General features: G+C 51.0%; 1 protein-coding gene across 2 annotated transcripts in view; it reads left to right on the top strand.

The window, feature by feature from the left end:
- Myo18b (myosin XVIIIB) overlaps positions 1 to 13,094 on the top strand; it is a 208,656-nt gene that overhangs the window by 34,200 nt on the left and 161,362 nt on the right. For both annotated transcript variants that reach the window (XM_085837031.1, XM_085837032.1), the window contains exon 12: positions 4,961 to 5,105. In XM_085837031.1, the coding sequence (XP_085693157.1) occupies positions 4,961 to 5,105 (145 nt within the window). The remainder of the gene's footprint in view (positions 1 to 4,960; positions 5,106 to 13,094) is intronic.

Raw genomic sequence — 13,094 nt, 5'->3', positions numbered from 1 at the left:
CAATCCTGGGAAAAAGCAAGATGGAGGGAGGCGTCGCACATCTGATTTCTAGTTCATCTGCAGACTCAGAGTAATAAAAACATCACAGGACAGACATGTTGATTAACAGATAGAATCACATACTCAGATCTGAGCCCGCGTACCTGCAACAGAAAACACACAATGGCGAAAAGACATCATCTGGGAGAATTGGGTGACCACGTACAGAATGAAACCCCACTACTCACTCCTAAAACACCAAGTTCAGATGCACCCCAGACCATCGTGTGGTGGTGTGAAGCTCACGGTCCAGACCTGCAGGAGGGGAACACTTGGTAGGACTCCAGTCACCCAGGGAACAACACCAACACTGGCAAAGGGGACCCCAGGGAAGAGACATACAAACAGAAATCAAAGAATAAACCCACAAAACTTCTGTCTAGCACGGGACACAAAAGAAAAATATGGCTTACAGAGTGTTAAGAGCTGGCAGAGGATTATCTAGAATTTGTATCTAGAATACACAAAGAACTCCAAAAATGAGAAACCAAAATACTCATTAACAATGAACTAATAAAACGAACAGATGCTTTTCAAGAGGGGAAACACAAACGACCCAGTCAGAATGGCAGTCATAAAAAAAAAAAAAAACACGAACAACAACAACAACAACAACAAACCATACAAACGCTGGCAGGAACGCTCTCGCCGTAGTGGGAAGGAGTGTGAATGGGTCCAGTCACCATGGAAGCCAGAATGGAGGCTCCTTTGGAAACTAAAGTTCACGTGACCCAGGGGCTTAGCTGGGCATTGACCTGGAGACCCCTAGTCAACATACCACGGGGACATCGACACAGCAACATTCAACAGACCACAGCAGTAAGTTCTGGAGCCACCTGGTGTCCACAAACAGAGATGAATAAAGAAAACGTAAGGTTCATCATGATCTACACAGCTGCAAAGGGGAAGGGGGTTGTCGGCTGAGGAAAAAGGGAGCGAGGGAGAGTTACTCGAATTAAGCCAAGAAGCATCCCAGCGTCAACGTCATTGAAGAAGCGTGTGAACGTCATTGAGAAACGTCTTAACGTCATCGAGAAACGTCTTAATGTCATCGAGAAGCCTGTGAACGTAACTGAGAAGCGTGTGGTCCCTGCAATGTGGTGCCTATGTTTGCATAGATACATGAAATCATGGATGTAACAATGTAACACTAGAAGCAGAGCTGGGGCCACAGGAGTTCCGTGAGAAGCATCCGTGGATGAGCTGCGTCTCAGCTGTTGTTACAGTTGTGAGCAGACAGCAGCCCCTGCTGCCCTGGTGGCTGGCTGTCCATGAACCCCGAACCCGTGCACCTCCTCCAACCCCTGCTACGGTCAGCTGTGGTCTCAGAAAAGCCAGAGATGAACAAGTCTGGAGTTTTAACCTGGCCGCCCTTGTGAGATCTTGTTCTGTGCCTCTGTTTTAGTATTACTTGTCATCTCTCCCTCTTGGTGCCTCAGTTTTCCCACTGAAGTGGTGTGGGTCTGCATTTCTTTCTCGCCATTGGTGTGCGGAGCTCAAGGGACATCAACACGCTGCTCAGGGGAGGCTCAATATGGTCTAAGATAGGGGCCCCAGCCAGTGGCTTTTCTCCAGGGCTGGGATGGAGGCTGTGGTTCTTGGGCACCCAGACGTTGCTGGGAACCACAAAGAGTTGGGATTGGGTGGTCTTGAGATGAGCCCAGGGCGAAGGGCATAGGGCTTAGCTCAGAATGAGAGCCAGGAGTGTGGAGGGGTCTTCTATGGGAGACAAGGCTTCTCCCCATGATGGTCCTTGATAAAGGAGACAGTCCTTGCTTGTCCAAACTGTTTATTCATGGTGGAAAAGGATGCCTACGACTTAGTCAAGTTGGACCAAAGATTAAATACCTTGTTCAGGAAGGGATGCCTAGGAAGGGAAGCTCACATTGGCTAGACATTCGAGGCCTATCTAGATACCTCATTAGCATGGAGAGCTCTGGGCTCGAGGCTAAGGTGACCAATTGTCATGGTCCTCCTAGTCGGGTGTCGTGGTCACGTGGTCCAGGACAGCAATCTGGTTGGCTGCCAGTGAACTCCTGCCATTCTCAATTATGAGTTTTATCCAAGTTTTAAACTTTACTCCAGTCTTACCAGTTCTGAGTGGGTGTGCGACTGAGCTGGTATTGCCTGCAACTCTGAGAGCTCTGAAGGTCTCTAGTGTGGCCCTGTGGCTCAGGCAGGTGGAGAAGGGAAGCGGCTCTGTGACTTCCACCCTAAGCAAGCTGCTGGGCACACACATCTTACACACACACACATACACATACACACATGCACACGCGTGCCTCTAAGCCACCCACAGAGCCCTGTGCCCTGCCTGAGCTTCCCACATAGCTGTGTGCTTGCTGTGGTGTGAACAGACCCAGAGTGTTGGAGACTTAACCCTTAAAATCATAGTGTCGGGTTGGAGAGACAGCTCAGCGGTTAGGAGCACTGACTACTCTCCAGAGGTCCTGAGTTCAAATCCCAGCAACCACATGGTGGCTCACAACCATCTGTGGTGGGATCTGATGCCCTCTTCTGGTGTGTCTGAAGACAGTTAAAGTGTACTTACATATAATAATAAATAAATCTTTGGGTCAGAGCAAGAAGGAAAAAAATTGCTTTAAAATCATTATGTCTGGCGTGGGGACTTTGGGATACTCTGAGGCTCCTCCCATGACAGCATTGGTGGCTTTATATGAAGAAGGTGGCCTGAGTTGGCCAGCTTTATCTCCCCACTGTGCGCTGGCTCTGCTGGGTGCAGCCTCAGGCTCCATGGGGTGCAATGCTGTGCTCTGAACTTCTCAGACAGCCATCCCAAGGGAAGACATCCACATGTGTGTGTGTGTGTGTGTGTGTGTGTGTGCATGTGTATGCTGTGTGCCATGGTCATGGGCTTAGCAGCTTGTTTAGGATGGAACTCTCCTAGCCTCAAACACTTTAAACTAGTGACATAAGGCAGATAAAGAGCAACCTTTCAGGTCAGACATCTTTGACTTGGTATTGGCTTTAGAAGCCTCACACTGGAGTGAGTATAGCATTCGCTTGTTCTTTTCCCTTGCTGTATAGTACTCCCGCCCCGGGCTCTGGATTCACCCCCTCCTGTGTAGCCTTTCTCATTCTGCTCCCCAGTTTCCTTGGGGGTGATGTATGCACTCATCTGACTTACTTCTGGTTTCACAGCTTTACCCAAGAGCAGATCGGTCAGAGCACTATTCAGAGTTACTTACAGAACAACAGGCTCTCTAACCAGCATCCTGGGTCTCATCATGTTTGACGGAACGTATCTCCTTCTAAATCCACGTTCTCTGTTTCCTAAGAGACTTGGGAGAGGAGAGACAAGAGTGAGGCTTTCTGAGAGTCTCCCCTCAGTGACGGGCTCTACCTGTTATTCAAAATCGAGTGCTCCTCACTGACATTGGGAGTCAGGATAATCTCACCATCTGTCCTCTGTGCGTCCTTTCCTGCTACTTTGAAATCTCATAAATAACCGAGCCTTTGTTGGGTGGTGCCTTCCTCCCCTCTTTCTGCTGTGGTGGAGCAGCTGCGGTTGCTAGGCTCAGCTCCTGGTTGCTAGGGACTTGGTGGTTCTGTGGTGGCCCAGAAATATGACAGAGAGGTGGGACATGCTTCTGCTGTTAATTGAAACGCTTCCAAGGCGAATCTCTCAATGTCACTGCATGCTTTGATGTTGTTCCAATTGGCCGAGGAGGCTCTCGAGTCTCAGTTGAAAAGAATCGGTATGGGTGGGAATCGGGGACGCCTTCCGGCCTTCCCTGCTGTCAATATGCTGTGTGACCTTCGGCCTATGCCATGCCCTCTCTGGGTGATGGAACTCTACAGAATTCAAGGGCCTGTCAGCTCTAACAGGCTGCCCTGCCCTGTGTCACCCAGATTCTCTATTTGGACCAGGTACAAATTGGTCTCTCATTATGTGCTGTGTCGGGTTACTGACAGAAGGGCTCTTCTTCCCGCCTCACTTTCTCTGCCTTCCAGACTTCTGGGCAGTGCGTCCTCAGCCAGATGGCTCATATGCGGGTCTTCAAAATTAATTTTAATATTCAGACAAATATAATTAGAGCTATTAATCTGAAAAAAGAGAAAAAATAAAAGACACTTGAAGCTCAGTAACCCACGGACCTCCCAGTCGGCCATTCTTTCCTGCTTCAAATCCTCCAGCAACTTCCCTTTGTCCCACAGAGGGTGCCGAGCAAGCCCCATGCTGGCTCCTGGGTGTGGTGGCCAGTGGTGGTGTTCTGAAGTGAATCTGGATTCATTGGCTTGCAGTGGGATCTTGATTGATTATTGATGTCTGCTGTGGATCCAGACATCTAAGTGGGATCATGTCTCAGTCCTTAACCATCGAGGAGGGAAACTGTTGCTCCTTATGCTGACCGCTGGCTGTCTTGGGTCTGACCTGCCTTCCTCCTTCACGTCCCTATGTGTGACCTCTGCTAGTTAGTCATGGCTGTCACCTTGCTCCCATGTGAGACCCTCTACCCTGATCACATGATCAGTTTCTGTATCTACCTTTTAAGCTCTTGCCCCAGGTTCTGCTCTTTCTCTGTGATCTCCTGTGTCCCCGCTTAGACCTGGGATCTGCCACAGGGTCGTTTCCACACCCCACTGCTTTTATGTTGCCATCCTTCTGCCTGGAGAGGCTCCAGGGCCACGCTAGGCTCCTTTATCTTGGCATCCAGACCAGAGCTCGGTGCAAATCGGAGCCCGATAAATCCTTCTAGAATGAATAAAACCTGCCCTGCACCCCAAACCAGACTCAAACGACATTTACAACCTTCCCGGAAGTCAGCCTGGCTTAACCGTGGGTAATTTACTGCAGTCATAAACCGACCATGTGCCCGGCAGACTGACCTCGGCTCTGAGCTGTGAATTCCAGTCTCTCCACCATGACGTGGCCTTTCTCTTCTCTCCCCTCCCCCAGCCTGAAGACAAGCAGAAGGCGGCCGCTGCATTTTCCCAGCTCCGGGGTGCCATGGAGCTGCTGGGCATCTCAGAGGGTGAGCAGCAAGCCATCTGGCGGGTGCTGGCGGCCATCTACCACCTGGGTGCAGCAGGGGCGTGCAAAGGTACGGTCCCTCCTGCCCTGTCTGCTGTGGTGTGTGTCTCAGGGTTCCTTAGTGACCTTGAACCCATGCTGTCCATGAGAACCTGTCACACTGATGGGACCCTGTCAGTTATCCCCACTGTCACAGTGGTCACCAGGTACATAGGGCCATAGAGCACCTGAAATGTAGCCCAGGGCTGAGGGGTTGAGTTTACAATTGTTAGTAATTGTGTATGTGTGCGTGCGTGTGTGTATGAGCACATGTGCATATGCATATGTGTGCATGTATGTGTGTGGTATGTATGTGTACATTTGTATGTGGTATGTGTGTATGTGTATATGTGTGTGCATGTAATGTGTGCATGTGTGTCCATGTGTATGTGATATATGTGTTGTAGTGTGTGTGGTGTATGTGATGTTCATGTGTGCCTGTGTGTATATGTAATATGTGTGTTGTGTGTAGTGTACTTCTATGTGTGTATGTGCATGTATGTATCTGTGTTCTTCTGTGTATAGTATACATGTACATGTGTGCATGTATTTGTGTGATGTGTGTGTGGTATGTGGTATATATGTATTGTGCAATGTGTCTATGGTATGCATGTATATGTTTGCTGTGTATTATATGCATGTATGTGAGTATAGTTTGCCGTGTGTTCGTATGTGTATGTATGCATGTGTGTGTGCATGTACATGTAGTGTGTGCTGTTCATGTATGTGTGTACCTGTGAGTTGTTTAGTGTTTATGTGTGTGGTGTGTATGTATAGTATATGTGTGCATGTATGCATGTTCATGTGTGTGGTGTGTGTGTATGTATATGTGTGCATGTATGCATGTTTATGTGTGTATGTATGTGTGCGTAGTATGTGTATGTATGTAGTATGTGGATTCATATATGTGTGTGTGTAGGACAAAGGAAACCTTAGGATTGATTCCCCAGATTCTGTCCCCCTTGGGTTTTCAGACAGGGTCTCTTACTGGTATGAAGCTGCCGGGTCATAGTAGGCTGGCTGAGGCACCTGAAGACCCTCCTGTCTCTGCAGCTCTGGGTTAGCAGCAGGCTTCTATGCCTGGCTCATGCACACGCATGCCAAGGATTGAACTCAGATCCTTGTCCTAATGCAACAGGCATTTGCACACCGAGCTTTCTCTCCATCCCTGGGTTGAATGTGATTTTAATAACTTTGAGTTGCCAGTGGCTTCTGCTGGCCAGAGCAGCCCTAGTCTCTGAGCAGAGGCTGCCCATGTGTTGGACGGCTCTCCCTGCCATACATGCTGGGCTCTTGTCAGTTTTGTTCATGGTTTATGATTGACAGCTTGATGGTCACGTCACATCCCTGGTGTCTCTGTGGCTTGGGCATCTTTGCCCCATCCTTTCCTCCTTGCAGATGCTCTGGTCTCGCTGCCCTCACTGTGATCACATTTCTGCTTGGTCTGCTGTAACGGCTTCTTGTGTCTCCTATTGCTGTGGCACTGTGACAAATGTCCACCATCTTGATGATATAAATAATAGGAGCCCAACCTCTCCCCTCTTAGTACTCGGTGCCAGGAGTCTTGAGCAGGCTTTCTGCACCCACATCCCATGAAGACTCTAGGGAGCCCCTTCCCATCCACTCTGTGGCTCTGGTATCCCCATGATGATGTCATCTTGTCCCCTTCTCTGCCTCCATGTAGGTCGCCTTCTGGGTTCTCAAATCCTTTTCTATAGCTTCTACTGGTCCTTGGGCAAACATAGATGGTCTTCCCTTTAGTGTAGACTTGGTGGAAGAGGCAATACCCTGGAGTTCATGACCAACTCTTGGCTCTGATAGGCCAGAACTCCTCGACTGACAGCTCCAGGCTGCACTCAATGGGGAGGGCTGTTAGAAGGAGATTTCCAGGCTGTCTGGAACAGATTCAGTAGGAAGAGGAGAAGGTGGTGTGTGAGGAGGAAGATTAGGATGAGGAGGTAGGGATGATGCTGAGGGGGTAGATGATGTTGTTGTTGATAATGATGATGATGAGTAGTGGCAGCTGTGGACCAGTCCAGCAGACACCCTGCCTCTCCTTCCCAACTCAAATGAGTACTCTTTGCCTCCAGCTGCAAAGGAGACCCCAGGACCTGATGTGTAAAGCCATGGTTAAGAGGGTCTCAGGGCAATTCCCTCTCCTCCTGGGACAGGTAGGGATCCCCTCCGATGTGCATTCATGGGCTTCCCTCCCATGGACATGCCCAGGATGATAAGAAAGAAACCCATGTCTATAAATATTTTATTAACTCATGATTAGGGCAGTAATTCCTTCTGTCTCCCCCTCCTACCCTACCTTCCACATTATTTTATGAAGAGCCGCCTTGGTCTGCTCGGAAGCCCTGCCCCATGATTTACTGTATTTTTCTGCTTTGGAAGATTTCATAATGGGTTGTTCTAGAATCAGCTATTAAAAATCCACAGTCGTGTGTAAACGTCTCTGCTTTGTGTCATAACAGATCGCTCTGAAATATATTAGGCTCATTTTCATTAATCAAGGATCCCGACTGCCTCCTCAACCTGCTTCAGAAAGCTGGATCCTGCTAGCTGAAACCAGTGGTCATGGTCCGGTGGGGAGATGCGGGGGAGTGGGGAGGTGGGTCTCATCATGAGGAGTTTGTGGGGTGACTGAGTGTGACAGTTTTCACTGACGCTCTTAACTGAGAGGCGTCCACTGGATCCCTGCAAATTGTGCCATGCATGAGAGTTCAGAGGTCGCTGCGGGGAAGCTCAGAGCTTCGGTTTTCTTTCAGTAAAATGAGCTGGGGCTGTGAGGTGGCTCGGTTGGCAAAGTGATTGACATGCGACCATGGAGACCCGAGCTCCAGATACCAAGGCTCAGAGAGGTTGTTCTGTGATGCCAAACCCCACAGCATCCGGGGTGTTGACCTTGGGATCTGTCTCTACAGTTCCCTTGCATTTGCCTGGCTGTGCTCATGCCAAGGTGCATTCTGGGTGCTCGGAGAACCACTCTTTTGTATGAGTCTTTCCTTGGTTCCAACAACCCTTTGATGTCCCCAACAACACTGTTTGGGAGTTCACCTGAGCAGAATGGGGAATAACTGTAAGTTGAGGCTGTGGGTGTTCCTGGGACCAGTCTGCCTTCTTGGTTAAGGTGATTCTCTGTCCTTGGGGACTCAGTGTTGTCCTCTGCCTAATGTGACAGTAATGCCCAAGCCAGCACATTTGTGAGACTGGCTCTGTTTAACCAGACCATTTACAGCCCCGCAGGTCTCCTTAATCCAGATATGACTGTCATCAGTAGGAAGTCCTTCCTGGTGAGGAAACTTGTGACTGTCATCAGTCTGCTCCCCAAACCCTGTGGGCTCGTCGCTTTCCACAGAAAGTGGAGCCATGTGTCACTGTGCCTGCTGACCCTCATTGCTGTACAGAGAGGACTGTGGCATTTAGAATCCAGCCTGTCAGCCAAGCTGGGGGACACTCATGTCTACGGCTTAGGTGCCTTGGCCTCTTTCCTCTGTGAAGGCTGGTAGTGTGTTTAATTTATTTGCTCTTCATTAAATTCACCAGCCTGCTTGGCATTGACCCACTGCCTAATATATGGCATAGTCCGGTCGTATATAAGCCCAAGTAGGGCTGTGGTGGGGAAGAGTGAAGTGCAAGGCCACCACCAACCTCCCCGCCACCGCCACCGCCACCGTCATAAAGATGCCAGGCCCTGAATGAATGGGGCTGTAATTTGGGACCCTTAGAGGGTCTCTGCACAGAGGTTTCTAATGACAAGGGCCTGGCACCCCATCTTCTGTCGGACACTGGCAGAATCAGTGGGAGTGGGAGTGGGGGAGGTCAGTTGAGGGGTAGAGGCATGGGGGCGTGGAGGGGTCGGAGCGTGGAGGTGTGGAGGTGTGGAGGCGCCGAGGGGCGGAGTCACAGAGGCCTGGGGGTGTGTGGAGGGTCAGAGGTGTGGAGGTGTGGAAGGGCAGAAGGGTGGAGGGGCAGAGGGGTGGAGGGGCGGAGGGGTGGAGAGGCGGAGGCATGGAGGCCCTCTAGGCTGGGGACATCTTGAGCACAGGAGGGAGCATGAGTAAAAGGCAGCACCTTCCCCACTCCGGTTAGGGTGTCTGTCTCTCTGCTCTTTCACCCCTTCGGGTCCACTCACAATTAGTGTCTATGAGAACCAGAAACAGTACGAAGGGATTCCATACCAACGAGCAAAGGCCCTCCACCTCCTGTGCCCTGCTGCTCTCAAGGGAGACAGTGTCTTGAACAGTACCTTTTCCTCCCCCCTAAGTGGGTTTGGTCATGGCACTTGTCACATCCCCAAAGCGAAACTTAGACTCCCTTCCTCCCTTCTTCTCCCATCGAGCCTCCTTTCTCTCTCTCCTTTCTCTTACCACTTTTGCCATTGCTGCTTCGTTTGGCTCTGTTGGTTGCTTCAGTTATTTTATGTGTATGACTGTCTTGCCTGCGTGTATGCCTGCATCACATGCATGCCTGCTACCCTTGGGGGCTGGAAGACGGCATGGGATGCTCTGAAACTGGAGTTATAGATAGCTGCGAGCCTCCACACAGGTGCTGGGAACTGAACCCAGGTCCTCTGCAAGAGCAGCAAGTGCTATCACATAGGGCGCCATCTCCCCACTCCCTATCTCCCTTCCTTCCAAGCCTCTGTGTCTGCAGGCTGTCAGGCCCCCAGCTGCCCGGGGACACCACCTCATTCTCTCCACACTACACTTTTGCTGGTGGTGTGTTCAGAGATGATTCAGGGGAGGAGAGTTCCAAGCTGGCACAGCCTTGGGCTGCCTCCCCCCGGGGGGGTCCTACAGGCACCAAACCTACAGAACAGATGCAGGCAGAGAGGAAGCTCTGCTCCAGGCTGTGGAGTTGTCATGAGCAGGGTCCGCATAGCTGTTTCATCCTCTTTCTCCGTGTGACGCCAAGTCTGAGTTCCCACCCAAAGCCCTTCCTTGGCACGGTAGATGGACAGCTGTGGGCTGTCATGTGACTAGGGAAGGGGGTAATTCCATCTCTCTGTCCTCGGGCCCAGGGCTCCTGAGGCCCAGTTCCTCCCTGTCCCCCTCTTCCCATGTGCTTCTTAAGGCCAAATCTGCGCCTGTCCGCCCTGTCCCAGCTGGTGGCTTGGCTTCTGGCCCAGCAGCTGTGCAGTAGGCCTATTCTGGGCCACAGGCAAGGATTTATTCTACATTTTCTGAGCATATTGAACTCATTCATTAAGCTGGGATGGCTGTTCTGGGATGGAAACAATTAGAAGTTTCTGAAAAATGAACTCCCCGAAGTGGCTGGGGCTGGAAGGCAGAGCTCCCTGCAGCTCCAGACCTCGGGGGTGAGTGGAGAGGCAGCAGCATGGGGGCTCTGGGGTTCGGCGTGTCAGAGAAGGCCCTGTGCTTTTAGACTCTGTTTCTCTGAATAATAGCGGAAGCTGATGTCCCTTAGTGGTCGCCCGGTGGGAAGTGCTGCTTAAGCAATTTTACTCCCACGCAAAGTGCTGCTGATGGTACTGATGGTGGTGTTGATGGTTGTGAGGTGGTGCTGATGGTGGTAATCAGGGTCCTGGTGATGCTGATGGCAGTGATGGTTATAATAATGGTCATAACTTTGATGTGGCTGATTAAGTAGTTTCTAACGGATGTATTGAGCGACCTAGGCGGCCTGCTGTTGCAAAGAGCATGTGGCTGTTGAAAGGTGGTAGTTTGATGTCCCTCCTGGTGTCCGTTTTTCTAGCAGAGTGACCTGGGACAGGTCACTCAAGGCTCTGCTGTTGGTTTGCTGTCATCCTGTATGACACCCTTTGGCTGACGACTCCCTGAGTCCCCTGTGAGGCTTTACCTCACGAGTCTGCCTTCACTCTTAAATGGCCAGTGGAAAAGCAGCCAACCCATTTTACAGATGAAAAGACCAAGGCCCAGTAAGCGATATTGTTTGAGATATCACAGCTAGGCTGAAACAGTCTTAGGACATCTGACCTCTGGCTCTTCCCACAATCTCCCTGTGGGAGCCATGAAGGGTCCCTGTCACCTATCACCCCCTGGTTGTGTCATTTTGGGAGACCTCCCCAGGGACTATTCCTTCCTCTTGTGAATTCTCAGTGTACAGGGTACACTAGAGACTCTGAGAAATCTTACACCAAAGCAAGCCTGCTGGGGTCAGTCTGAAGTCACCCCACCTGGATTTCCCACGGGACCATCACCTCCCAGAACAGCATGTGTAACTCCACAGCAGTTTCTAGATGGTTCTCTGTGCAGATGTGTGCACAGCAGAGATGATGCTGGTGCCTGCTTCCTTCAAGGCAGAGGGAGCCATGTGGGTGGGCAGGGCCATGTTGCCTGTGGGTGGAGCAGGAAGCTCTTTAAGAGTGTGGGAGGGGTCATTTCCCACTGTGCCCTTCTAGACAGAGACCTTGTTCCCGGATGCTTCCTTGGTTGACCTTTTGCTCCCCATCCCTCTTTTCTGAGGGTGGATGGTTCAGGTGAGGAGCAGGTCATGGCTTGGGTGTGGAGCTGGTGCCCACAGCCTTGCTACATCTCCACACATGCTCCCCTCTGATCTCTGCAGGCCTCATTTTGAGAAAGATGGCAATTGAGGGTCAGACAGTCAGCCTCACTTCTCAGGGCATTGCGTGGCACCAGGTGGTGGTGGAGGTGGGATTTGAACCAGCCGGCTTTGTCTCCAGAGCAAACTCCTTCTTGTGGCAGAGCCACAGCCCTGGCTTATCTCCTCTCTGCAGGTGGCCTCAGTCTTCTCTGGGCTTCGGAATTGTAAATCTCTGTGTGAGGCAGTGGGAGCCAGATGCTCTGGCATTATAAATAAGTCCCATAATGTTGAGTAATTCAGGAACAGCTCAGCTATTGTTGGAAGGAGGAACAACTCAGTTATTAATAAATGCAGGAGGTCACGGTAATTGATAGCAATTGAACCCACGGTGCGCAGGGACAATAGCTGTGCCATTGTCGGCTTGTGTGCATACTCTCTCCCTCCTCCCTCCCTCCCTCCCTCCTCTGTCATCTGCTTCCTTCTCCCTCCTCCTTCTCCCACCTCCTTTGCTGCTTCCTTCCCTCTCTCCCTCCTCCTTCCCCCTCCTCCCTCCTTTCTTCTCTGTCCTCCTCCTTCCTCACCCTCTTCCCTTCTCTGTCTTCCCTCTCACTCTCCCTTCTCCCTCCCTCCTCTGTCCCTTCCCTCTCTCTCCTTCTTCCCTTCTCTATCCTCACTCTCCCTCCTCCTTCCCCTCTTCTCTCTCCCTCTCCCTTACAAACCTTGCCTCTGAGAGTAGATTTGAGTCCCAGACTCTACAGCCTCAGGATCTGCGCTCACTCCTGCCCTTCTCCCTCTCAGTCCTCCTCTCATTACTGTGTTGCCTGCCTGGTAGCTCTGGAGACAGAGTAACCATGGGGTCTCTTTCAACTGAACCAGAGTTTCCCAGAGAAGTATCTAATGGGACCTGGGAAGTGTTGCAGGCTCTGTGAAGGCATCCTGAGGTTACTTTGGGCTAAACACACACACACACACACACACACACACACACACACACACCCTCTGGAGACTCACAAAAGTGGCTTTGAAGGCCCTGAGAAGTCCCATAGAGATGACACTTAGCCAGGCAGGGGTATGGTACAGGGATCGGTTTCCTCCGTGTGTGACCTGGGAAGAGAATTTGGCTGCTTTCCCTCGATCTCTTTCCACCCTATATTTTGAAACAAGGCCTCTCTTTGAACTTGGGGCATTCTGATTTGCCTAAGCAAGCTACAGGCTTCTGTCTCTGCCTCTCCACGGCTGGGATTGCGTGCCTGTGCTGATAAACCTGGGGATCCCATCTCATGCCCTCCCTTTACAGACTAGGCCATGTCCGAGCCTCTGTTTCCTCTAGTGTGTTAGATGAACTCTGGGGAGACAGACACCCAACTCTGAGGCCATCCTGCCCTGTTCCATGCCTCTGTTGCCACTGAGAATCACTGAGTCAGCTCTGCCCTGCCTAGGTGACTGATGGTTTGAGCCTGGCCTCACTCAGACAAATGCAGGTAGCCTC

Source organism: Mus caroli, unplaced genomic scaffold (genome assembly GCF_978045245.1).
Source record: "Mus caroli unplaced genomic scaffold, Mus_caroli_1 scaffold_4, whole genome shotgun sequence".
Taxonomy (NCBI): domain Eukaryota; kingdom Metazoa; phylum Chordata; class Mammalia; order Rodentia; family Muridae; genus Mus; species Mus caroli.
This window is presented reverse-complemented; position numbering and strand designations above follow the sequence as displayed.